Here is a 26871-nt window from a genome sequence, read left to right on the forward strand (position 1 = left end):
GCTTGGTACAACCTGTCATGGGCACTGTCATAGCAATTTGCAGGATGGAGAGGGTTGAATGTACAGGAGGAGGATTGTCACACCTGGAGGAACGGAGAAAACCTTTTTTGTTACATCAAATTTGGTTTTCCTTTCTTAATACATTTTTAAGGCATACCTTTGAAACTGCTGAAGAGTCTGCAATATTAAAATAGTTACTAAGTTACTGAGCAGAGCACTGATGAAGTGGTCAGAGAGGCACAGAACTTAATGCTTAGCATATGGCCCTGCTGATTATTCTCATCAGAAATAGAGGAGCACAGGTTTTTATCATGGGGAAAGTTACACTAGAAGTTGCTAGTTCAATGTTTTTGTAACACACCAGCTCTTCTGTACTGTGCTCTGCTCTTCTGTGTTTGTTTTGTATTCTGCCATCTGGGAATGGAAGGCAGTCAAGGATGTTGTTGCAGAGTTTTCTGTGCTACGTAAAGGTAATAAAGAGCAGAAAATTCCTTGTTCTTAAATCATTTCAGTTTTTGCTTCTCTGTGGAAGGTGGGGGCAATAATTCTGCTTTTGAAATGAATTACATCATCTCTGCTCAGAAACAAAACAACTTTCTAATTTGGCATTAGAAACGTTGCTTCATTTTTACAAGTTGAAGTGCTGACAGAATGACAGTGTGTAAATACAACACAGTGGGGTTGTTGCGCAGTTAGTGCCATTCATTACTGTGTTAGATAAGGAGCAGATGTAGGTGACCAAATGTGGTTTTGCCCAGTACGAAGTTGTCTGCTCTTTGCAGCTCTAATACACACATGCAAGTGCACAGAAACTAAGCAGAGAACCATAGTGAATAAAATTAATAGTGTGACTGGAAAATTAACAGGAACACAACAACATGGAATGACTGGAAGGTGAGGAGGAAGAGCAGAAGTGTTATAAGACTGGTGTGTTATTGGTGCTTAGATTAGTCACAAAAATCCCAGCACGCAGCTTCTCATTACACTGAGGGTGATGGACAAAGGAAAGGAGTACAACCTAAGTCACAGAGTAGGGATAGGATAAGAAGACTGATCAGAGCTCACTCCCAAAGGGCATGAAAGGACACTTGTAAACTTAGTGATGGGGCAGCCAACTCAACAATGCAGGTAACATGAACAAAGTAGCTAGTGGTCCTTGTCATCCAGGGCATTGCAGGGCATTCCTGACAGATCTCTTCTATACAGGCATCCTGGTGCCTGAATGCTGGGCACTCATATATCTTGATGAATTTAAGTTTGTTCTCTGTCAGGCTGCCAGTTCATGTTCCCAGGAGTGCCGCAATCAAACACTCCTGGTTCCTCAAAGTGTGATGGAAATGACGTACCAGTGGAATTTAAGAAAAAAATCAAATAATTTATTGTTGTTTTGCAATATAAAATGAATAAATCCATAACTACAAAATCAGAGGCATAAAAAAGCTGAATAAAAGGAATGTGACAGAACAAAGCAATATCTCAAAATAAGAAATAACCAGAATCTTGATTAAAAGCCTTTTCTTGTGATACACCCCTTCCACAGCTCCATCTCAAACTGGCATTAGTGGAGCCTGCTGTAAGTCCAGTACTGGAAAGAAATGGTACGTGATCATCTACACACCCGTAAAGGACTGAAATCTTAATTCATACAGATGAAAAGGATACAGGGTAAAAAGGGCTGAAGTGGAGAGCCCAGAGATCATTCTGCACTGCAGTATGTATGGGTACAGTGCCTTTGTGCCACTAAATATAGCAGCATTTCCAACCAAGTTCTTCTTGGGGACATGGATGCTGGCAGTGTCCACAAGGAGCAGTGTGCTGGGCTGAGGCAGGATCTCACAAGGTGCTGCATGAAGGGATGACCACATCACTGGCATTTTCAGGGGAAGAGGGGCAAAAGACCCAAAAAGCTGCTGAGATTCCACTCAAGACTTCTCCCACATGGAAAGCCACCACTGAATAACTAAAAACAAAGCTGTCCATATTGGTTTTATGAGCTATTCAGGCTACCCTATAGCCTGAGAATGCACCAAGCCAATTAACTTCAAGGGACGTTTGAATAACATCTTCCTTCCCTGCTTGGAAGTGAGATCTTAAAACATCCCCTTACAGTCCCTCCAGGAATGGAGGCATTTTAGTACCTAACAGGTGATTCTGCTAGCAGAGAAGTTTCAACAGTCCTACCAGGTAAAGATGTAAGCTGCAACATCCTCTATTTTCTCTCAACTCACTAGTCCATCTTTGCATTTTCTGATCCTTGAAGTGCCTGACTGAAGATGAGCTTTTTCAGTTGATCCAGTTTGTTGTCTCTTAATGCATCTCGTATGGCGCCGAAGAAGCTGAAGTAGTGCTGAAAGTTGTGCATCATGAGCAGGACACCAGCCAGAAGCTCATTGCTCACAAGGAGGTGATGGAGGTATGCACGAGTGTGATTCTGACAACAGTAGCAGGTACATCCTTCCAGCAAAGGATGAAAATCATCAAAGTATCTAGGGAGGAAGACACATTTGGTAACATCAAAAGTAAGAAGACCCACTCGGGTAACAAAGACTATCTAGTTACTCTATGGCCTTTGCAGGGACCTGATTCATTGAATAGGATTCCTTGCTACTGTGAGATGGACTATGCTCACAGAGTGGGGAGAGAATGGAACAAATCAACACAGTGGACTACTAACGCACAAAAAAAGTTGAAAAATAATATTTCATAGCTGAGAATTTGCTCTATTAGTGTTATTCTGCACTTTGTGTCTGTTGTAGTCTCCATGGAAATATATAGGAGGCATTACTTTTGGAGTGACCTATGTACCATCTGAAAATGACTCAAGTTAGATGCAGAACAACAAAATGATCCTCAGACAGCATTTGTCAAACTACTATTTTCCAGCTGGAACATTGCTATGGCCACAGCATTTCAGCTGGATAAGCAATATGAAAATCTCTGGCTTTAGGGAAACGATAGCACTTTCAGCCATATACTGCTCTGTATATCAAGCTAGAATGACTACTTGACATTTCATTCAGTATCTAGGTGTACTTTACTTCCTTCAATAGTTTTGTGTTTTATGAAGTCTCCCATCCAGCTACTGACCACGTGAAACTATAGAGGACAAATACAGTGGGCAAAATACATAGTAGTGCCTGGTACAGCTGTAGGTTCTTTCCTGATAAACACATATACCTTTTCTCCTTCAGAAATATCTCAAATGGTGTCATTTCCGGGTCGGCTTTGACATCCTCCTCCTGGTCTTTTTCAGTATCATTTTTCTCCAGGTCCTGGGTCCCATTTTGTGTTACAGCTGCTATGAAACAAAAAGACAACCACCTTTAATCAAGAGTCAGCAAGGGCACAGGAAGGGTAGTAATATCCTACATTAGAGTATTTCTGCTACTCTCATACCAAAAGAAAGAACTCTTGCCACAAGTTAAACAAACGTTTTTCTTTATCATAGGTTAGTTAACAAAAACAGAATTAGAGACAAGTGAAAACTCATTTATTAGACTTAATGAAAAGTTAGATCTGAAATAACAGCACAACTTTTTGCTGCTCTGCTGAACTTAATTCTTAATAAAATATTTCCAGTCTGAGCGGCATGCTGACTCAAATGCAGTCACCTGAACAAATTGATTTTATTGGGATTCTGTTAGAACAAACAGGCTACTGATCTGCATTCAATCATTCTGCTTTCCATCCTGTCATCCGGCTCAAAGATTTAGACTTTTTTTTTCCTTTAAACAATTGAAATAAAAGAAGCTGATAGCACTGACGCAGGAGATGTAGGTTCCATATGTGTGCATTCAGTAGTCTACCTTAAAAATAAAAAACACCCCATAATTTTGTAGGTTGGCTTGTTGTCGAGCAGGAGATGTTTCTGGAAACATCAATAATGTTATTGTTTGCACAATCCACATCTAGTGAGTGTTGCACAGGAACTGAACAAAGAGGTTATTCCTACCCGTAATTTCTTTTGGCTTAATAATAAGATGAGATGAGGTAAACAACAACAAACAAAGAGAAGGGTTTAAAAAAAAATATGACAGCAAGCAGAAGGAAACAAGATGTTCTGTTCTATTTATCTGGTTTTGAATTATCCAAGCATGAAAAGAAACCAAGTACCACCTAGGAAGAAAAATGCAAAACATTGTTTTTTCCATATTAAAAACATTAACTGAGTCCAAAACAGGATGACTGCTTGAAGAATGGTTAACAGATGCTTTAATAGCTGCTATGCATGCTCCCGTCTCACAGCCCGGTGAGGTAATGCTTTTTGAACATCTTGATTCTGCTCTGATATGAGGTGATGGATACATGAACTGAAAGGAAAGCTACCCAGGGAAACAGCATCCCTAACTTTGGTCAGCTATAAAGGAAAAGGACTTCAAAATATATATTAAAAAGAAACAAACAAATATTCAGTTAAATGCAGAAATCGAGTATCAGAGCAGAACTCCATATACATTTGCCCAGCCCGCACTGCTAGCACTAACAGATTTGTAAGTGGTGTCAGAGGACAGATACACAGTTCAATCTACAGAAACAACCAAAACAGCCCACTTTCAAAAGCAACACTGGACAGTTGAAATCCAGCTTTTCCAGTGGCTGTTGCACTTAAATCAAGGACAAAACAACCCTCAAACACAGATTCCTCCTGGGCATGAATTATGCTTGCCACACTACCAGATGAAACGGACACAGCCTACCTGCTGCTTTGGGATCTGAATGGTAATCATAGCCAAACACCAAGGCACAGCCTCGCTCTGTCACCTGGAATGGAAAGAAGCTCTCAAAGATGTCTACTCCCCTTTCAATGCACTCGAGCACCTCATCTGGTTTGCCCACACCATGGATGATTCTGTAAGAGATGTGAAAGAAGATATATCTTAGAATATCCCAAGCAGAAGCAAACAGATACTTCAAGGAAAAGATGCATGTGGAACACACGTAGGTTAACCCTGGAATCACTAAACACAAATCAAGTGCATACAACAGTCTGTTGCCCCGAGCCCCACACAGTTCTACTATTTCCACACCTCTAACCAATCCAGTACACAAGAGTCTTTTCCTTCTTTGCCATTTGGAAGAGAGCACAATCACTCCATTTACCAAGAAAAAAAACTCATCATGTTTGTAGTGATTTAGTTTCTCTTACACTCACAAGTACTTTTACAAAATTCAACTAACAGCTATAGTTTAGAACAGATATTTTCTAAATCTAAATAATTACCATGTACCAGATACACTGACTTCTTTACTCAGTAACTGCTCAGGAGACAGTCTGAAAAGACTTAGCCTAGACCAGCAGAAACAGCAGTAGATGTTTCCAACAGTACAGGGTTCTCTAGGCACTTGAAGAACTGCCTGGAGCAGAATGCACTAAGGAGAAGGGTAACTGGAAATAGAAGTTCATAGGTCTTTTCTTCCTTCCTCTCCACACTCTGCCTAGTCAAGCCTACCTTTTCACCCTCACTGATGGCCTTTATTCTGTAAATGTCTCTGATTCACCAAAATGACTTGGTCAAAAAACTGGGCTGTAATATCTGCTGGGATACAATATTTTGAGCCAGGAACGTCCCAGCTGGATTGCCTTCAGTGGTAATAGGAATCCTGCCGTTAGCCAAATTTAGCTGGCAGCTTCCCTGAGGGCTCTGGTGAAGCAGAGGAGAACACAGTATTTCCTGCTCTCCCGAAGGTGCGTGGCTGAGCTGACAGCAGTAAAAGCTAATGTAGGGCAGTGATCTAAACAGATAATTAGAAAAATACACAGGGGCTGATCAACGAAGTCACAAGGTGCCATTTTTAATCACTTTTCTAAGTACTTGAATTAAACTGATGAGCGCAAATATGGAAGGGGAAAGAGGTACTGTGGGAGTGTCTTCTGCTTCAGGCTCTTATGAAAGGGAGAAAATAGCATTCAGTAGTTAAAGCAGTAGCTCTGCATGTGTGATCAAAACCCTTGCTAGAATTTAACTTTGTACAGACAAGAACAAAAGCTTGTTCTTGCGAGTTTTCCACCCCTACTAGAAAAAAAAAGAATAAGAAAGATTTCTACAACCTTAGGTTCCTAAAAGGACCCTAAAGGTCACATTCATAAGATCATTTCACTAACACAAAAAAACAGCTCCTTCTCAGGTGAGGGTGAGAGCATTTGGCTTCTGGAGAATTTCACACTGGAGTGGAACAGAGCTACAAAACAGCTTCTCCAGCCAGTACGGCAAGGGTGAAAGCAGGACTATCTGACACTCACTCAAGTTACTTACAAGACCCCCTAAGGCTACCCAGCTTTCTTCTTACATAAGGGTCAGAAACACTTGTCTTACTCAGACAAGCAAACTATTTGACAGATGAGGCAGATGCTCTGGTAGCCACTGAGGTTACCTGAGCAGATTGGACTTAATGCTCCCAGGGGATCTTTGCAAGTAGTTAAACCAGACAAAATGGCAATAACACAGCAAAGCTTCTAATTGTCAAGGAAATTCAAACCCCAGGCAGCCCTTAGCATGAACAAGCTGCAGCACCAGACAGTGCTTTCATATTTTCCTTTCTTTTGAACACTACCTGGTCAAACCAATGCCCATATAGCAGAGGACAGCACTGCTACAAAAAAAACCTAAGGGGTCCTTGCCATTCCTTTCAGGAAATAATGAAAGAAGCAGCCCCCCATACAAGAGCAGCAGCAAGAGAAGAACAACCCAGAACTCATAGAAAAGTTAGCAAACTCAACACAGTTCTAAGAAATCCCTCCACATTTGAACCACTAGTAAGTATTAGCACATCTTCTGGAAGCCTTTAGTTACTGCTAGTGATTGGGAAAAGTCAAGAATGCTGAAAATACTGTGTAGATTGACGTGGATCAATCAGACGGGCATAACCAAAACCACTGAATATACTGAGATTCCCACACTACGCCAGAAAATGCAATTTCTTTTGGCCAGGCTGTGTGAGCTCTGGTAATTCACAGACTCAGCACCTTAGGTACCAGGCCAGAGCACGCTGGTCATGTAAGCACTTACCAGTTCTGTTAGCACCCCTCTCTACTCTTCTCCAGCTCAGCCTGTACAGAACTGCAAACCTGACCTTTTTTTCCTCAGAAGAAGCCCCTGTAGAATGAGTTGATAATTTTTGTTCTAGCTGAACCTACAGAAAACCATGGCCTCAGAGGCCAAATGCAAACAAGTTCAGACAACAGCGAAGACATATCCCATCTATAATCCTTCCTCATAAAAACAAAGAAGACCTGAATTCAAATCTGACTATTCTCTGAATGCAGGGAATGCTCATATCCAGAACATGAGCACAGCTTGGTGTCAGTTGCAACTAAAAACTGAAACAACAGTTGAAGTCTGCAGCCTGACAGTGGCCTGGCACACACACAGCACTGAGCAAGACAGTGACTATATGTGATACTGCACAGCAGCCTGTAGATGCTCCTTGTAAAAAGATGGGTGAACTTCTTAGGATGTTGCCCATATAACTCACCTTGGTTTATCCTCTGGCAGCTCTGCTGTCACAGAAGAAATCAGGTTCAATTTGGTCTCCTTTGCCATGGCACGTCCCTGGAAGCCATCTAACAGAAAGCCACCCACGGGTCTCTTGGCAGTCTCCCTGGCTGATCTGAGCCTCTCTTCCAACACATCTCCACCTTCAATTGTCCCAAACATGACACTTCCTTGTAGTTCCTGGCCCAGAAGAAAGCAACAAGTGTTAGAGACTTCTGCCAAAGACATGCAAGATCTCACAGCACAGACTACAGACGCTTGCTACCTAAACCACGCGTTCACAGGAACTTGAAAGAGTCACAGCGATTCATCCTATGTAAGATGAATCATCAGACAACACTGTGAAGTCCAACTGTAAGGCAGAAAAGGATCAGGAGAGAAAAGATTCTGTTCTGAAAGTTCTGAAAAGAACTGGAATATTCTGGCACGTCCTCCTTCACCTGGAATTGAACAGATTTCAGAGAAAAAAAAGACTCGCCTCGATCTGAATGAGAAGATCTTATCTTGCCAGTGTACACAGCACAAAGGAAAGTGAAAGAAATGCACTACAGTAAAAAGCAGAATAATATAAAAAATGGAATTCTCTCAAACTAGTAGAAATAGTTGTTCTGTAGCAGGAGATAAGTTATTAAGAGAAGAGAAAGGCAGACGGAAATCCTACAGTGCTACTGATCTTACCTCCTCTAGGGCTGTCACCTACACATCTTCTAATATATATGTATAACAAGATCTCCTACTAAATCACATCCTGGAACTGACCCACAGTGCAGCATAGGCCAAAAAGCAGCTGCAATGCTACAGTCTTGACATCTTTGGGACCTTACCGGTGCCTCTTTCAGCAGCTGAAGGCATGCATCCAGGAAGGAAAGTGATCTGTCCACAGACTTCTTGGCCCTTTTTCTAGTAACTTCTCCAGAAATAGTGTCTCCATCAGCAATGCACTGGAACCAGTCCGGCTGAATAGCCCGCTGTATGTCCATGAACTTGGAAGCTGTCATTTCCATGCGTCCTGAGCTACCCCATAGGGATACTGACTGTCGATGAAAAATAGGGATGAAAGAATATGCAAAGGTTAACAGATCTTAAGTGCCAAAGGAGAGAAGTCTGGTGAAACACCAAATACTAGAAAGACACCGTAGAGATAAGATCTACAGCAGCATGGCTCAGATATTCAGTTGCCCTTGACAAGATGAGTGAAAGAGAAACGACCAAGTTGGGATTTCCAGGACACTCTTTCATGAAACCATCAAACACATGTAGCACAGCAACTTCAAGGTGTTTAGAAGTCTCTAAGATAGAGCAGTGCAAAAAACTACATGGTGAAGCTTATCCTGCCATTCACGATAAGTTATTGCATCCAAGCAGGATCCAGAACTGACTGTATCTAAGCAGATACCAGGAATTGCCCATCCAGGTGAGTGCCACAGCAGCCAGCACATTCCATATGCACTAGGTGGGAAACTGGCATGTTCTTAGGATGGAACAGGCAAAGGCTCACAAGGCTTCTGGGCTACTGAGACCTCTTCCTGCAGAAACACTATGTTCTTTCCATTTGTGGGTTTGTATCAGACTATACCTACAAAGACTGGGTTGCAGTTTTACTGCTCATCAGTGGCATCACTGCAAGCCTGTTCAGCACATAAATCAAAATGCACGCTTTACTGCCATACTAACCACCATAGCACAAGATTCCAGAGCTCTCTGTCCTATCCAAATCATCACTTAACTGAACAGGCTGCCCAGGGAGGTGGTGGAGTCTCCTTCTCTGGAGATATTTAAGACCCGCCTGGACGCCTACCTGTGTGACGTGGTGTAGGGAGCCTGCTTTGGCAGGGGGGTTGGACTCGATGATCTCTGGAGGACCCTTCCAACCCCTGCAATTCTGTGATTCTGTGATTCAGAAAAGACACTTCCAGCTTTATTTAGTTGGAGGTACAAGTGTGCAAGTGACACCCTTCTTAGTACAGAGAGTTCTTTTTCTGTATAGTGCATGAACATCATCTTATTGCTCTCCAGACACACCCACACAGATGTGGGGAGCTCTTGTTTGGGAACTTTAAGATTATTTCAAGCCTTTACAGTCACTTTACCTTGTTGGTGTTGTAACCAGAAGGACAGGGAGCAACTGGGTCCTGAAGGGAGCAGTACAGCACTGTATCCGGCATACCTGGGAGCAAATCAACAGAGCGGAGTGAACCAAAACAAAGCTAACACAAGCTCCCGGCTGCGACAAGCAGCAAACTCCCACACTTTACCTATAAATTTCGCCGCTCCCTCCTTGTACTCCTCCAGGACGTCGTGCAGCTCGGCCCTGTAAGCACACACGGAGATTAGGCAGGCAGGGCGCTGTGGCAGAGTGAGGCGCGGATCCGCCGTTACTCACATGGTGGGCAGCGTGAGCTGTGCCACGGCGGGCACCCCGCGGACCTCGCTCAGCGTATCTCGGGTGAGATGCGGGGCAGTGCCGGTCCGCGTGTACAGCAAGCAGCCCGGCAACGCCAGTGTGGCCGTCCCGCTCCGGCCCAGCCCAGCCAGCATGCCCAGCCGCCCGCCCGCCGCTCCGCACAGCTTCACCTGCATCACGAGAGCCGCAATGGACGGAAGGAGAAGGAACACGCGGCCCCGCCGCTTCCCTCGCTGTCCCCAATCGCCTCCCGTTACGGCATCAGCGAGCGACGGCGGCCGGGCAACGCGTTGCTATGGCGGCCCCGCGGAGCACTGTGGGCAGCCGGGCGGTCATGGAGCTGGCGGGGCGGAGAGGCGGGCTGTTCCGCTGGCGGCGCCTGGCCGCTCTGACCGGCCCGCAGGTAATAAATAGCAGGAGTCACCGAAGCAGGAGCCGGGACGAAGCGTGTCGGAGCGGCGGCGGCCACTCAGAGCTGGGACCGGCAGGGGGAGCCATGGCGCCGGGTGGCTGAAGGGCTGCTCCGACCGTTGTCTCCTTTAACAGCCGTAGTGTCTTGTGTGACAGTCCCACTAACGCTTTATATCAACTCTTAGATATGTCTGCCTTATCTTTAATTTAAAGAGCCTGGAGCTAGCTTCTGAGTATGCCGTGTCTGCTGCTTTTTGCCTTAAAAAGCCGAGGTATCCACGAGGGTTCTGTGATCCTGCAGCGAGGCTGGATGCTGTGGAACAGCTGCAAGAGTGCGATGAGGCCTGTATGGAAGGTGAGCCATACATTGCCTATGAGGAACCCCTTATTGATCCAACACCTGAGTCAGGTGTGGATGGGCTGTTACAAGCACTTACTGACGTTTAAAATTAAAACTGTGGTACATTATAAGGTGATTTCCCATCAACAGTGGAAATTTATCTGCAGTGTGAAGAGCTGGGAGGGCTCTTGCTTTCCTCTCTTGATCTCGATTAACAGTATTATCTACGTATATCTCACACTGCAAAGAAAGGTACAGAAAAAAGTAAAGTGCTGAACTCATTTACACAGGTTATGAGAAGCTTATATTTCCCAGCCAAGCATCTGCTTCCTCCTTTTACATTCACAGGTGCAACTTGCACTGCAGCAGCTGATGAAATTCCTGTTTGCCACTGTCCTATTCTATAGATCAAGAATATGAGAACGGAATTGTTAATCCTATTCCATTTTCTGTTGTAGATCAGCTTCTGGACATTTTAGAGTGTGTTTCTCAGCATGTGATGTAACTGTTCCAGAGGAAGAATCTTGCTAGTTTGCACTTACCCGTATATTTTTTAAAGTCATCAATCTCTTTCTCTGTGATAGCCCGAGAGCTGCTCAGTAACTGGGCTAAGTCCAAACTGCAACTGCAGCTGACAAGCGATGGAGAAGTGGAAGCTGGATCTGTCTTGGAAAATCCTACAGCCCTTTTGAAGTATAAGCAGTTTGACGGTGAGAGCACAGCAAAACAGCTCTTGGCTCTTTTGTAGAGGATGTACTGGGGAAAAGAGATGGGCTTTATGGCTTTCAGACTGACAGGTGCAAGCCACATTATAGGTGAAGATTTTTCTCTCCCAGCTCTTAAAGCAGCTGGACTTAAGGCTGCCCAGATGTACTTCATAAACATATGATATCTCCCTTGTAAAAGAGAGATCGTATTTCTGTTGTTTGTGGGTATGTTCAAGGCCTATCAGATTGATACAGCAATTTGAGATGCTTGGAGGCAAGGCGATAAAATTGGACAAACTGTTGTTATTGCTCTAGCACGTTCTGTGGAATACTGTAGATTAATCCTCATTGGGGATACATGGAGCACAGTCAGTGTGTCTGCTTTCATCAGAAATGCATTCACAGTCTGGGAAAAGCGATCCCTTTAATTATATTAGGCTTTGTAATCTGATGCAGGGATTTATTCATTTTAGACTAGCTTGAGATAATCTGAACTCCTCATTTCAGACTTGTACAGCTATCTGAAACATGAATTGGAAAGTTCTTCTGTCCAAGAGTACCTGCAGCATCTTTTGCAGAATGAAGCTGTGAACTGTAGGATAGTGGAAAACCTTAGACTTGAAGACACCGAGGGAGAACAAAAACCTGCAGATCCACGAATAACCATGGAGCTCAGACACAAGCAGGTGTGCACGCAAAGTTAAAAGGAATAAGACTGAAGTTTATAGGATTAGAGTAAATACTCAGTGACACTTGTTAGGTAGTCTCTCCCAGACCTCAGAAATCCCGACTTGGAGGCAAGTACACTATGATTCTCTTTCAGGACTTAGCTTCCACTGTGCTTCAGCTTCCATGTTGGCCATTCACAGTAGCGTGCATGGTCAGCTTTCACTGTTCAGGTGAATTTTCACTATTTCAGCTATTCAGGTTTTCCTCCTTTCTGAAGACTGACAAGAGAAGCTAACATGGCTCTTACTTCCAAGTATACTCTCATCAAGCAATGCTGGCTTAACCCCACTCTCTTGAACTGAGTTTTTTTGTGGTTTGAAAACAACCAGTTCAATCACTGCCAGCTACAGATAGGGTTGCATGCTTCCCACCCTGTTAATTTGCAGTGAAGCTCAAATTCTTGAGGCCTTTTCACCTATTTTGATTTTTGCCAATTTCCTCCTTCCCAGGTAAAAGAAAATCGACTGAGGCATCAGAAGGCATTAGAGTTTCAGAGACAAGAAAAGGCTCTGAGGAAAGCCATTCTGTCTGAGGCCAAGCTTCAAATACAGGAGGAGGACAGAAGGAAGGCCCTGAAGGCAAAAAAGGAGGATGAGGAGATCCAGAGAGAAATGGTGAAGCTACGAAAGGAAATGGCTGAGAAGAGGCAAACTATGGCAGAAGCATGGAGAATGTAAGAGTGGGGGGGGGGGCATAGAAAGAACCATATGGAAGAACAACTCTTTGTAGCTTCTTCAGGTAAATGTAAGAGAAGTGATGGTCCCAAAGGAAACATTTTCTATTGCTCTGTGTTCAGATACTTCCCACACCTTCTATCCCTCTGTTACTTCAGTGGCAGAATTTATCATTAGAGAGAAGATGGGCTAAAAATGTTGTTAGATTCCCTCTGGCCTTTACCGTTATGTAGGCTTAAACACAAAGCAGGAGTGCATTTGCAATACCATGCATTCTCTCCATCAATTCCACAGCCATAGCCAGCCTCATTAGCGTTTGATACAGCATGAAAGCCAGTATACTGAAGTAAATGAATGAAATGCTGGCCTACCTAGAATAGTCTATGTTGAAAGCCTACCACTTAATAGACCTCTTCTCCTATAAGAGTATAAATTATGTTCTTGGCTAAGAATTTTGCAGAGAGATGTTCTTTGCTTTTGCTGAGCTTGGATTGCCACAGAGATGTGACCTGTAGAGATGCCATTTATGTACTCAGGCAGCCCTAACATTCTAACTCTTTTCATACAGTTCCATTTTTGAGATCTTTTTATATTCTCTTTCATGTTTTATTTTGGAAATGCTCCAGACTGCATAATCATTGACATCCCAAACCTTGACTGGCGCTGTTCTCTAAGAAGACTGAGTTATTCAGCAGCTTTCTAAGTGCTATTGGTCACTCTCTTCATCAGATTAGCAAAAAGTGGAGTAAGACCTGTACTAGTATTTTCATTATATTAGATCTTGTTGTTTGCTCACTTTACAGGAAACAGAAAAGGCAAGAAAAAAGCCAGAAACTGTCAATACAGGAGGGATCTATTAATGTGTCACCACCCATGGACCTGAAGGAAGAAGAGCAAGGAGAGGAGAACCAGAGGAGGGTTCAGGAGCTACTCAGCAGAATTCACACCGATAAACAGAGAGTAAGTAGCACCATCCTTTTATCTAAGGCTCTGAACTACCTGCCTTCAGCTACTGTTTGAAAAATTGAAATAAAAAGTCCTGGTTATCAAATCTCTTCCTACTTTTTCCAAGTTCTGCTTGTGATATCAGCAAAGTACAAAACCAGGGCAAGAAGTAAGACTAGGAGCAAGAAATCTTGATCCCCCATATGCAATGTGTCTGGCTCTCAAGCGTACCCTGTGGGAGATTTTGCTTAAAAGTGTGGAAAAGATGTCACATCCAGAAAAGCTGCAGGAAGCAAGTAAAAGGAGGGGGAATTAGTGGTGCAGAAGGGTATGATAGTTTAAAGATTGCCTTGAAAATCCTAGTAGAGGAATAGGGAGTAGGAAGGGGAAGTATTGAGGGTTTAGGCTGACTTGAGCTGTGTCTCCAAGAGTTGAAGCATGCCACTGTATCTACAGTAATGGTTTCTTTGAGAATCCACTCCTACTCGGTGCAGTAGGATATTCTGCAATACTGCAACAGCTTGAGACAATCATGCAGACTTCAATAATCCCCAGTAGGAAGCTATTTCTTTTACTCTTCTTATTGACAGTTAATCCCCTATTTTCAAAAATATCTCAAAACTGAAGGGAAATAAAAACATGAATCTCACGGAATCCTGAACCCACCAACCTGTCAGTGGGAGATTAGAGAAACTGATTGGATGAAAAGCCATAATAACTCACTTCATAGGTAGCTAAACTGTAGGAGTGCTTTACATCTGAAATCAACTACACTGTCTTCCTGAGATAGATGTATAAATGTAGGGATTTCAAACGTTCTCCTTGATATTTCTCAATGTCATCATCCTGAGACCTTATAACAACAAGGAAGAGAGATGCACCTGCTCATTTCTGATGCTGCAGCCAGCTGTGGGTTAAACATCTACCTGTATCACATCCTTGTTTCAGCAAGGGAAATAAACTTCCCCATGTTCAGGTATGAATACCATCCATCATAAAACATTCTTAATTAAAAGAGCAGTCATAATTAACATCTACTTATCTATTTTTTTCCCCCTACAATCAAAGAATCCCATAGCTTTTACTGTGATTATTCCCCCAGCTTACTTCATCTACCCATGCACCATCTTCAAGCTTGGCTGCTGCTTAGCAGTACACAGCCTCTTTCCAGCATAGTTGAAGTTGTGAAGATAAGCCTAAATGAAACTGTAGAACAATTTAGAGCTGGTATAATGTGAAAAGCCACTGTTTAGCTGAGCTAAGCAATAGCGATGCTGATTATTTTCTTATAGCAGAAAGAAATAGCTAATGCATTGACATTTTGTCCTTTTTCTAAGTCTCCATTTGGAGATTTCAGTGACTGAGAAGAAGGCAATTAATACAAGGCATTATCACAAAAGGGGAACAGCTGAGTCCTGCGACTTGACCCATTTGGAGGATCAAAATGAGCAGTGTCTGCAGTGGCAGGGCTAGAATTATGGAGAGATTAGATAGCAAATTGCTGTTCTGTACAATGTAAATCACCCCCAGAGGCAGCGAGTCTGATTACACAATAGAGGAACGGTTTGGCTTCCTACTGGAACAAAGGTGAGCTTAGGTCATGTTATAAATCTACACTAGGGAGCATCTCCATTTTTGTCTGAGTTGAAATAATAATATTTAAAAAACAATCAATAAATATATCTATGGACTATTTGTTAACTATTTCCAGATTCACCCTTGCCTATAGAATCTGGCATTTTCTAAATATTTAAACATCTTTCTTGTCTCTAGAAATTGTTTCCATATTCCTTCCTCACTTCATTCCTTTACAGTTCGTGAACTGAGAGCATTTCACCTGAAAGCATTGAACCCTGTGGTATTTCTAGACCACTTTTTGCATTAGACTACATTTGTTGTGCATTATTTATTTTTACCTTCAAGGTATCTGTAGGAAGTGGGAATTCTAAAAAGAATCTTAAAAGCAAAGTCAGATAAGGGGAATGATGGAAAGAATTGGCATTTGTATCGGTCAATATCTTGCTCATTGTTTTCTTTTTTAAACTCTCCCATGCAGTGCATGCAGCGACATTTCTCTGCTTGGTTCAGACTCATTCTGGAGCACAGAATTGAAATGGAGAAAGCCAGAGTTCTTGCAGACTGGAAATGCCAACAGAAGGTCCTGCGAGCATGGAGAAACTACACGTGGGCCCAGAAGGTAGAGCAGGAGACACAGCGATTAGAAGTTCATCTTCAAGATCAAAACAGGTAGGAACCCTGCACTAAAATTCCTCCTTCTGCAAGTACTCCAGGTAATGATCAAAGGGTTGTTAGGCAACAAGAGGGAAACAGCAGGTTGTTGAGAAAACTGCTACATTGCCTACAGTCTTCTAGAGGCCCCTGTGTCACAGATGCAAAGGAAAGCAGAGGAAAAAAAGAGCTTTTGCACTGTTCTGCAACTCTCTCTCTCTCTAGGTATCTTTCCTGGAAATCTCACGCTGGCTGGCTCTGGGACTCAGCTAATATTAAAACTACATTAATAAAGAATAAATATGGCTTATCTCCTACTTCAGTGATATTACAGTCAAAATCATTTTGCCCAGTACCTTTCATTAAAGAGGCTGTTGGATGAATTCCCTATCAGCAGGGGAAAATTCTGTTCTTGCAGAGGCTCTGGGAGGCTGTGTGGCAAGGCACTGATACTTCCCACTCTCTGCAGCTGGCAGGAAAACAGAATGCCTCTTTAGCACCTATTCTGCTGCCCAAGGATGACAGGAAAATGCAAAATGGCAAAGAGGGAGGTTTACTTTCAAGTAATGGGCATCACTTCTGCCCTCCCATTCCTCCTTGGAGAAACAGCACGGCTCTAGAGGGCCTGCAGAGTTAAATGACAAAAAGACTCAGGAGCCTGATGGCGCAGCCTGGCCTGCTGTACTCAGTACAGTTCCAGGTGGGGCTTTGGCAGATGCTTCATTCCTATCATAACACAAATGCTTTCTCATTCAGGAAAAACCAACTGTCGGCAGAGCATAACCAGCGGCGGCTCTTGCGTTGCTGCTTTCTGGCATGGCAACACTGGAGCCAAGCAGAGTGTAACCACTGCCCCTTCCTGCTAGGATCTGCACAAGGTGATGTTAACAGTACCTCACAGTCAAAAGCAGCAGCTCAAGAGAGAGGAGACGAAAAGGAAGATGGCAAAGCTGCTGGAGGCAGTGTCACTGGGGAAGAATGGCTTGAACAGGACACTGGAGGTTAGCAAGTCTGAGACAGCGAAAGTAAACCAGCATCAAGTTTTGCAGCAAGACGAGGTAAAATCTTGTAATTTCATCTACTGGTATTCCAGTACATTCAGTACTCCTGTGCAATCTGAAATAAAAAGCACACTGTTCCAGAGGAAGGCTTCTTGTCCAGGGTTACCTCCCAGTACCTACCTGCAACTGTTCAGGAGGGAAACTGTTAAAGAGCAGAGGCAACTGTGAAGGACAGCGGATGAGTTTTAAAAATAACTAATTTCTTATGCAGCCAGAGAACAACCCTTCATGTACTGTGAGTCGCAGTCCCACCCCCAGATCACTTTTGCTGAGAGATTAGTTACATCTTTAATGCCTGCTTAGACTGAAAAAGAATAACACTTGACTGCATGACAAGAGATTTTTGTCATGTCAGTACAGCGCTCTGGTTTTTCAGAAGTGTGGGGGAAAAAAAGGGTGTCGGTGGGTATCTAAGGGTAATGCACATCACAAGGGGATAGGAGAATCAGAGGTTGCTTCCTTAAACTTCTCTTTTGTTGGGTCACAGCTTGCCCTTCCTTTCTGTCTGTAAAACCTATAGAGCAGGACCCAGTATGAAAGCTGACACGTTCACACATTTTACAAGTCAAGCTTTTCATTTCCTCGAGTGTCAGTGAAATTTGATTTTCTATTGTGTTTATATTATCAGAGTAGGTCAGTGCTTTCCTTTAAACGCTTTTATAAAGGTTGTGCTGGAAGGATGGGACCAAATTTGGAATTTGACCTAGAAATCAGTAAGTAAATCAGATATCTTGTGCCTCTTCTGAATAGAAACAGGTGCCAGAGGAGGCACTGCCTGATTCCCCACCATGCACCAGTTTCATGGTAATATTTGATCAAATCTGGAGAAAAGGCAAGATGTAGCTGCCCCTTATAGACTATTCTCCCATCTGAAAGGGAGAAAGCTTGCTTTAAATTAATGTCAAATCTTCCTTCTTGTTTTTGTTTTGTTTTTTTTTCCCACCCCCTTCCCCAGCCGACCAAAACATGCCTCATACAGGAAGAACCTGGCCAGACCAGAGACCGCTCTTATGGGGATGCTGCTCACATATCTCATTCTTATAGAAAACCTGAGTTTGACTGGCAGATCACCCTAAAACATGAAGCCCTGAGTGCCCAGGACCAGGTAATGTACAGGAATGAAATAGCTGGTCTTCCCAAGCAGTTTCAGGCACCCAGCCCGAAGACAGCTCCTGCTTATGGTAGCTGTTTTGAGCACCATCACGCCTTCCAGGAACATCTGACTGAGGAGCAGAAGCAGCAGCTTCAGAAACAGCAAGAGCTGATCCTTGAACTGCAAGAAAATCAGAGGCTGAGCAGAGCAAAAGAAGAGGCAGTGCAAGCCACAGCTGCAGCCCAGGCACTTGATTCAGCTTCACAAACCAGGGAGAAAAAAATGAATAGCAGAAAACAATCCAGATGCCAGAATGCAACCCCCTTGAGGTACAGGTCCTAGATAAAGCACGCTCAATTAGTCATCATGTCTTATTCCTACTCAAGTAGAAACACAAATTGACAGGAATATTTCCATCATATTAGTGCTATGTGCTGTTCCTCTTAGCAGAGACAGCCTCAAAGCAGTATCAGTCTGGCCACAGTTCTCCATCCTTTGTTTTTGCAATTGCTTGACAGCACATGATCTATACAAGGTCTACTTAGAATTGGCAACATTCGTGTTACATATAGTAGCAGCGTAGATTTGTTTAGTTAAGAGAGAGATTGTCATACTCAATATTTCAGAACATGCAACAGCTCTGGGTACTCATCTCTTTTGTAAGAATGTGAGAATTAATCAGATTTTGGGCAGAAGAAAGGTATACCAGGGACCTACAATGAAAACACAGCACAATGGAGAACAGAAACTATAAGCCTGTTTCTCAGTCATAGGTGGTAGTCTCAAGACAACATATTCACTGATTAATTTCTTTACTCTTCATAGTCTACCTGTTTCTCAGGAGCCAGAGAACACAAAGGCAGCGACACCAGGCAAGAGGCCCTCCAGCCAGCCAACCTCAGCTCATCCCATAGTGAAAGGTATTTTTCTATGCAGCAAAGACCATTCTAGGCTACTTCTTTCAAAAACTCATGTAAACTTGTGTTTATTTACCTCAACCTTGCTTGGTTGAGAACAGTATGCAAGTAAAACTTAACACTATTTTCTAGCCTGACCAGCTCTGGGAGAGAGTAAGCTGTTTTCATGGCTAAGTCTGGCATCTGTAAAACTTTCACGCTAATTGAACTGAGTACCTCTGTGTCACCATGGAAGAGAATTTCTGTAATGCAGTCACTCTTTAAATAAGCAATTGGAATTTCCTGGAGACCTTGTTGTGACTGCTGCTAAATAGGTTTCTTGATCTTTGGCACCCAATCAGGAAATACTGGAATGAAACTTCTGGACACAGCTCCTTTCATAATCCATCCTCATAGCTGTGACCATCAACCAAGGAAGGTGGAGTGACACTAAATGGGGCAGTCCTGAGTCTTATACAGATTTGTGGGTTCCTTTTTCATGACATTGTCAGCTTTCAGAGGCAGCTGAAAACAAGTTCCTTAGTGCTGGCACTGCTAGGTCAAGAGGAGACCTGGCAGCAAAGAGGGCATCCTCTATGTTCACCAAACTTGTACCATTGCCCTGTAGCTCATTTGCGTTATGTCTTCTTTGTTTCTGTAGCTATGGAGGAGAGAGCAATTCAGCGGGCAGAACGGAGGAGGAAACTAGAAGAAGCGAAACGACAAAGAGAAGAGGAAAGACTGGTATGGACAGTGGGAAACATGAAAAACTTCCACACTATTTTAGTGACAAAAAATGCTGTTCTAACCGCAAAAGCCCAGGGACCAAGAAAAAGCCCTTTAGTATCTAAATGGAGTTTTACAGCTTGTCAGACAGCAGATGTCCAGCATACATTAAAAAGAAAGAAAAAAGTTAAAAGGAAAAAAAGAGTTGCTGCTACGCTTGTATTCAGGGAACCCACTACCTTTCCATATCGCATATCACTTTGTGTTGATGCAGCTGCAATTCTAGAAGCAGTCTCCCTCGCCACCTTCCAGTACATTTTCACACTTAGCTTATGACCTTAACTGTCCTTGCCAAGGATGGGAAGAGTGGACGATGATGCAAAGATCCATTTGATTGGACCTGATAAACGATGGGTGTTTCTTTTCCCTGTTTTTCCTTTCTGGTTGCATGCAGCTTGAAGACGTGCTGTCTAACCTAGTAAAAATCCTGCACCTTGGTTTCTAGCAAATCTCTGCTGAAAAGAGAAGATGCTGATAATGTCTGCATAGCTAATATAGAAATTCTCTTATACACATCTAACAGAGGAGCCTTCTTAGCTTCAAGGCATTCATTAAATCTGTTACTAAGAGCATTAATACTAATTTGCATTAGGAATAGAAAGCTAAGAACCAGGGTCCTAAAACAACCAGTGTTTCTTTCTTCTCCAAGCATGAAGGATGCACATGCATACATGGAAACTTAAGCAAGCCTTAGATAATGCTTTAACCATAGGGTGGGCAGACATGTTTTAGGGTAGGTTTCTTCAGCTAGTGATCATAAAGATTAGAGGAAGCACAGTCATTGCAATCATGCACTGGTGGTGTGGGTTTTAGACCTTTGATGCATATGAGCAAGAGTTTTGTGGAATGAAAGCAAGTTGAGACTGACAAGGGTTATAGGTGAATATTAACCTAGAGCAAAGAAAGATGGCCACGTACAGGTAGTAGAAAGAACAGTTCCTCTGTCCTCTCTCTTCCACACAGTTCTTTGTCCAGCATGCATCATGTCTAGTATGTGACAAAGTCTGCTTCATTCTGGAGTTTCAGATATTAGTCAGAATGAGAAGAATGTTCTCCTGTGTTCTCCAAAAAGGTCACATACACTGAACTAAGTTGTATCTATTTTATGTGTTCCAAGGCCCAGCTGAAGGCTGAAGAGGAAGCATGTCAGAGGAAGGTGGCTGAGGAAAAGAAAGCTCAGCAAGAACAAAGACGAGAGGAGAAGAGGCAGCAGAAGCTGGTGATGAAACACATCTGTCTCTCCAACTTTAGCAAGGATAGGGAAGAAGAGCCATTACTCACTTGCACTCAGTCAGCTCCCAATGGTGTGAACTAAAGATCTTTGTTAGTAGAGAAGCATGCCCTAGCACCAAATGTATCAACTCACCACCATCTCCCTTCATAGCAACTTTAGAAGGGCTGTTGGCCAAATGCATGAGGTATATACTGTCCCCAAGTCAGCAGCCAGCCTAGAAGTCCCATGTGGTAAACATCCAGTGCTGAGCTATGGCCACATAACCCCCAAAGAGGGGATGTGTTTGGGCTATTCTCAGGCTGCTCCTTCCAATTGTAGGCTCCTCCAGCAATGCGATAATACCAGTCACAAACACACAATTTAGAAGTAAACAAGCCTGACAGATGGATCAAGGGCAGCCTTCCATCCAAAGAATGAGAATCATCCCTTCCTTAGAGCTAGCAATATCCAGCAGCCTAGGAATAGCCCCACATCAATCTTGTTACTTACAAACGAGCTGCCCTAGTAACCCAAACAGCACCACACTTGAAATCCCACAGGAATCCAATCTATAAATACTGTTCTACTTGGACTGTTTTAGAATGTTTAACCTTTAACTCTGTGTCTCAACCAAAATACTGTACAGTTATATAATACCCACATACCTTTCCCTATTCTTCTGTGTTTAAGCTAGGTTAAGTGATGGGTCCCTTGGATAAAACAGTTGTTTTCGTACAAGTTTTCAGTCTGGTTTCATAAGTGCAGAAAGCTACCCTTCGAGCTCACCAAAGCACCCCTCTTCACATTGATGAGGGCCTAGCAGGAGGTTGTTACGTCAGCACTACTGGCAGCCATAAACTATTGGAATGTTACTGTAACACCAGACTGCAGTGCTGAGGGAAGGCTCTGTGTTCACATACAGCCCAAGGCAATGTCTAGATATATCACCTTCTTCCATGAGGACTTTCAAGACAGCTTGCTTACTGGTTCATGTTTAGTTTGCACTGCTAAAGATAATGCAGAGCCTTACTTCCTGTCAGGAACTCCACCTCCAACACAACAACCTTAATGTTCGTTTCATCCTGACTGAATTAAAACTACTACTCTTCATATTGTAGAGAGAGCTGGAGAAGCAGAGAAGGCTGGAGAAAGAGCAGCAGCTCCAGAAAAAAGCCAGAGATCACTATGAGAAGGCCCTACTGAGAAAACTGGGAATGGTGCCATGGAAGAAGCTAAGGGAGCAGGCCAAGGAAAACCTGATGGTAAGTGCTGAGGATAAAGGAAAGGTCTGGTGCCATAGAAGGAAGGGAAAAGGAATGGATGTAGCAGAAACCTTAACGGGCTTTTAGGGCAAAGCAAAAATTCTTGCACACCCTGCCCTACATTCGGGCTTTAAATGAACTCACATGACAATAATCATGAAAGGTCATCACACCTGCGGGCTTTCTATATTCTCATTTATAGCTGGTTAAACACAAGCCAAGAGGACAGAGAAAAGAATGAATCTCAATCTAATGAGAAGTCATCTTCTGTTAGCTTACACTTGCTTGCAGTATGAACTGCCACTGGACTCAATGCCAGTAACACAGTAGAATTTAGTTTACCCCCCACAAATAATAAAGCCAAAAAGAAAAAAAATGATATGGTTTGAGCCTGCCAGTTCATTTGCACCACAGATCACAGCAAAGCTAGTTAGTAAGATACTGCCAAGCTGTTGTATTTAGTTAATGCCAGCTCATCACTAGGAGTTTCATTCTCCCTGGAAGCAGTGCTGGCACAGTGTTGGGCACTGCTGGAGGTAAGGCACAAGTAGTAATCCAAGTGACCAAAAGACACCCGGTTCTAGCCTTGCCACACCTTCAGTGCAGAATAACTAGTAGCTTCTGAGACCCTGACACATACATCTTGATAACAAAACAATGTCACTGTATGTGACCGAGTTGGCATAATTTAGTAGTGGTAGACTAGTAACACTCAACTGTATCCTGAAGATTTAGCCAAAGCCCAGGGCTAAACTGGCAAGCTTCCATTTTAAGTCACAGGAGCTACTTAGAGTATTCAACCCAATTCACATAGGTGTCCAGCTGGGAAGAAGCAGAGGGATAGCAGATGCTCTGAAAGTCCGTCCTGCTGTTCAGCCTTAAGGATTGGGTCAGACTAAACTGCTAGGCTGTGCCTCTGCTCCACAACAGGTCAAACTGTGTATCAAATTCAAAAGGATTCTATCTAGGAAAGACTCAGCATTCCTTGTTTTTGGGAACTTGCTGTGCAGTTTGTTCCAGTTGTCAGATAACTGCATTTCTGTGGTCTCCAAGAGCTGGGGTAATATACTATTGAGTCTGGTTTCAGGACACACATGCTAGTCTGAGTAACCAGCTGCCCTTTCTGTTGCCTTTGTTCAGGTGGCCCAAAGGCACCACTGCTTGAGTCTGCAGAGGAAATGCCTGATGAGCTGGTTCCAGCACACCCAAGAGAGACTCCTGGAGAAAGTGTCTCAGGCTGAGGACTTCTTCTCCCACATGTTGATCAGATGGTGCTTCAGGAACTGGCTAAAGGTTTGCCTGTTCCACAATGGAGAAACAACATTACACACTTCTTTACATACCTGCAGCACAGCCTTTGCTGGGTTATGTTATCCTCATTCCAGCACCACCATTCCCTTTCTCATAGGCCTTTCAGCTCTTCACTCCCCATCATTCTCCTCAGTTTAGGACACTCCTACGCTCCCCATATCCACTTTTACACACTCTGTCCCTGTTTCCCACTGATTTTCATCCAACTCCCATTCCTGTTACCCTTCACATCCACTGTCTCAGCGCTGCTCTGTATGTGCTTACTGGGATGGGGAATTGGGAAAAAGCTGCCATTCTTACCTCCCTCTGTCTTCCTTCCCCAGTACAGAGATTACCTCTTGGCTCTGGAGGAGAAAGCAAGTACTCTCCATGCAGTCTGCCTCAAGAGGAAGTGTTTTGGGGCATGGTTTGATCTGATCATGGAGGAAAAACGCACCTTAAGGGAGAAGCTGAAGATTGCTACTGAACACTGGAACAAGTAAGCACATTCCCTTGACGGCAGTTTTGTTATACACAGGTTTAATTCTACCCCACAGAATATTTTAGAGACTCTGCTTTTGATGGGGCAGTGATCTTCTCCCCAAGATTATGTGAAGTGGGTTATATACTGCTGGTATTTTGTTTCTGTGTTGTGCACAAACAACATCAGCAGAAAGTCCATACAGCCCGGAAAAGGAAGTTTAGTCATATCCTTTGCATGACTTTTAAACCTGCTGGAAGAAACTACAGTGAAAGCAGTTAAGTGGCTGAAACTTTCTAAGCTGATTAGCAGATCGGGCCACGCAGCTTCTGCTAAACGCAGAAAATCTCTAAGTACGGTTCTACCAAGCAATGATTGTGTAGGAATCACATTGTATTGTTTTGTCCACAGTGCATGTTTTGGTTTACAAATCCAGAGTTGATTCACTAGAAACTCTGCTTAGGGAATCTTTCTGTTTCTGCCATCATCAGCCTGATTTGACAGGAAAAAACACAGCAAACTTCTACTGTTTGTGACAATTGAAGCCAGATGCAGCCATTTTCACTCATTGTCCCACAGCTGCATCAACTGTGCATTTTAGCAGGGAGAAATGAACTACCGTCAAAGCTTAGCAGAAAACAGAAACATGTTCACCTACCTGCCCATGAATGTGTATCAGCCACACACAGTCATTGATAGGGATGTGCTTGTGTACACCTCAAACAGGATCTGCCAGGATCACATGATATAGCAAAGCTGTTCTAACTTGCAAAGTCCGTAAGGTCAGAATAAGGCATGGTTTAACCCAGCAAACTGGAGGAGCTGGGGAGAAGTCAGATGCAGGAAGAGACTGGATTCATTCTATAGTGTGACCTGTGTTAGGAGCAAGGCATGTGGTTTGCCTCATTACCTCTTCCTCCAGTGGCTGACAACAGGCAGTTCAGAGCTCAGCAGTGAGCTGTTCCTTAAAAGGGATGGTTGCTCCATATAAATCACGTGGGAACCCAGAGCAAGTACCTTGGTGAAGTGCTTAAACTTAGATAAGAAATGGAGTCCAGCTGTCTGTCAAATCCCACAGGTGTTTCGGGGGAATTCCCCCTCAAATAGCAGTCATCTTTTATCTGATGTACTAGGCACGCATCTAGAAACTCTGTTCTTTACAGCCCTCATTTCTTTCAGGAGACTCGTGCTTGATGCATTCAAGGCTTGGAGGCAGTACCCACTACTAATGAAAAAGGAAAGAGAGAGAGAGGAAAGGAGGAACCAGCTACGAAGGAGAGTAGCAGAAATTCTTCCTGACTTCCAAACGTGGCAGAATGAACCGAAAGGAGACTAGGAAAACAGACAAAAGGTCTCATTCTATTCAGCGTTATCTTTCTTCCAGGTGAAACAAATTCAAGATGTGAAGCCCTGTTCAGTGCAAATGGTAGTCTTACAGCCAGAGCAAATTCCCTGGGGCTACTGCTGGTCAGAACAAACCAGGTGGTACATGGAACCCAGTTTGATGATTTTACTTTTTGGACGTGGGGGAGAGTTCTTCCCCATGACATCCTCCAAGCATGAATTCTCCATAGGGATTTATGGGCTGCTAGCAGTAAGGCCTACAGAACCACAGGGTTTCAAGCCAAAACCATTTCCACACACAAAAGCTGCAGTCCTGACATGAATCCACCCCCACCTCAGGAAGCACAGAACTGAAATGTACCTATTAAGCAGAAACCTGGTGCTTTCCTGTTGCCAGTACTTCAGAGAATGACAAATTGACCAGAGTGCATAGACTTGACTGTCAGCTGATTCCTGCTAACCACTGCTGTGAACTTGGCCACACAAAGAACAGATTTCAGCTAATTGTGCCAGGGAAGTTTGGATGGGAGGAGGTGAAGAGAGAGCTGTTTATGCAAATCCTATTTACTAACAGACTGGGTCACAGCATCACATATGGATAATCTAAAACCTGTCTAGTTTGTGGTGCTGTCCAGTTCAGAGGTGTGGTGCTTTGATTTTGGTGACAAATGGTTATTCCAGGTTTATGAACCTCTTACTGTAGAATGGCTTAGGTTAGTGGGGATCTTGAAGATCATCCCGTTCTAACCCCCTGCCAACCATCAGATCTGTCTGCCCAGGATCCTAGCCAACCTGCCCTTGAATGCCTCCAGAGATGGGGCATCCACAACCTCTCTGGGCAGCCCATGCCAGTACTTTATCACCCTCTGAGTAACAAAATATATATATATTTTCCTACCATCTAACATAAATCTACCCTGTTTTAGTTTAAAGCCATTACCCCTTGTCCTGTCACTACCAGTGTGTGTAGAAGCTCCCTCCAGCTTCTAAGCACCCTTCAAGTACTGGAAGACCACAATGAGGTCTCCCCAGAGCCTTCTCTAGTCCAAGCTAAACAAGCCCAACTCCCTCAACCTTTTCTCACAGTAGCGGTGCACCAGCCAATTGATTATCTCCAAAATAACCTGGCAATACAGAAAATACCAGGGCAATGTAAGTAAGAGGGCAGTCTACTGTTACCTATTGTACTGGATAATTTCTTTTTAATCCTGTACATGCATTGAACGTTTTCAATAAACCCAAATCTGAAATGAGCGCAATCAAACTTTCAGTGTGAACGTGACAGAAGCTGACTGAATGGCACTAGACTGAAGTCCATGTCTAGGGAACATGGACCAGAGCTAAGCACCCCTGATTAAGCAGTGTAGGATAGGCCAGTTTCCTAGGCTTAGGCAGCTTTCGTTTCAGGAGATGTGCAGAGAACCCATAGCAGTTTGGCCAGGGAGCCTCCCCTCTCACACAAGCTGGGCCACCCAGCTGATTCTCAGCGCCTTTCTAAAGATGTCTGCCATAC

The 26871-nt window shown here is 43.5% G+C and overlaps 2 protein-coding genes across 4 annotated transcripts; one reads left to right on the plus strand and one right to left on the minus strand.

Moving 5' to 3' along the window:
* Window positions 1-1354: 1354 nt before the first annotated feature.
* On the minus strand, window positions 1355-10177 carry QTRT2 (queuine tRNA-ribosyltransferase accessory subunit 2). Of its 3 annotated transcripts, none has more exons than XM_015875713.2 (8): window positions 10068-10177; window positions 9749-9804; window positions 9584-9660; window positions 8318-8527; window positions 7474-7673; window positions 4698-4849; window positions 3178-3298; window positions 1355-2486 (listed from the first exon to the last, which is right to left on the minus strand). In XM_015875713.2, exons 3-8 carry the CDS (start codon window positions 9656-9658, stop codon window positions 2228-2230), a joined length of 1017 nt encoding a protein of 338 aa, XP_015731199.1. In that variant the 5' UTR covers window positions 9659-9660; window positions 9749-9804; window positions 10068-10177; the 3' UTR covers window positions 1355-2227. The 3 variants fall into 3 exon arrangements, with proteins under 3 accessions (XP_015731199.1, XP_015731187.1, XP_015731178.1); XM_015875701.2 differs by having other exon boundaries at window positions 3178-3295; window positions 9877-10096; XM_015875692.2 differs by having other exon boundaries at window positions 9877-10096.
* Window positions 10175-26612, plus strand: CCDC191 (coiled-coil domain containing 191). The gene is given in 17 exon segments (XM_032447516.1): window positions 10175-10300; window positions 10465-10663; window positions 11233-11358; window positions 11863-12041; window positions 12534-12757; window positions 13562-13718; window positions 15760-15950; window positions 16689-16774; window positions 16824-16990; window positions 17949-18415; window positions 18912-19006; window positions 19644-19726; window positions 20886-20987; window positions 22100-22243; window positions 23384-23536; window positions 23878-24032; window positions 25194-26612. Coding segments are annotated over 17 exon segments (2793 nt in total). The 5' UTR covers window positions 10175-10192; the 3' UTR covers window positions 25351-26612.
* Window positions 26613-26871: the final 259 nt, after the last annotated feature.

The sequence above is a fragment of the Coturnix japonica genome, chromosome 1, assembly GCF_001577835.2.
Source record: "Coturnix japonica isolate 7356 chromosome 1, Coturnix japonica 2.1, whole genome shotgun sequence".
NCBI classification, from domain to species: Eukaryota; Metazoa; Chordata; class Aves; order Galliformes; family Phasianidae; genus Coturnix; species Coturnix japonica.

Bases quoted from the DNA above. Each gene is read 5' to 3' on its own strand.
- QTRT2 (XM_015875692.2), bottom strand. From the start codon at position 10,073: ATGCAGGTGAAGCTGTGCGGAGCGGCGGGCGGGCGGCTGGGCATGCTG. The intron at 9,661-9,748 runs GTAAAGTGTGGG...ATTTGCTCCCAG, and splicing joins GGGAGCGGCGAAATTTATAG to GTATGCCGGATACAGTGCTG. The intron at 7,674-8,317 runs GTAAGGTCCCAA...CTTCTGGGCCAG, and splicing joins AGCTGCTGAAAGAGGCACCG to GAACTACAAGGAAGTGTCAT.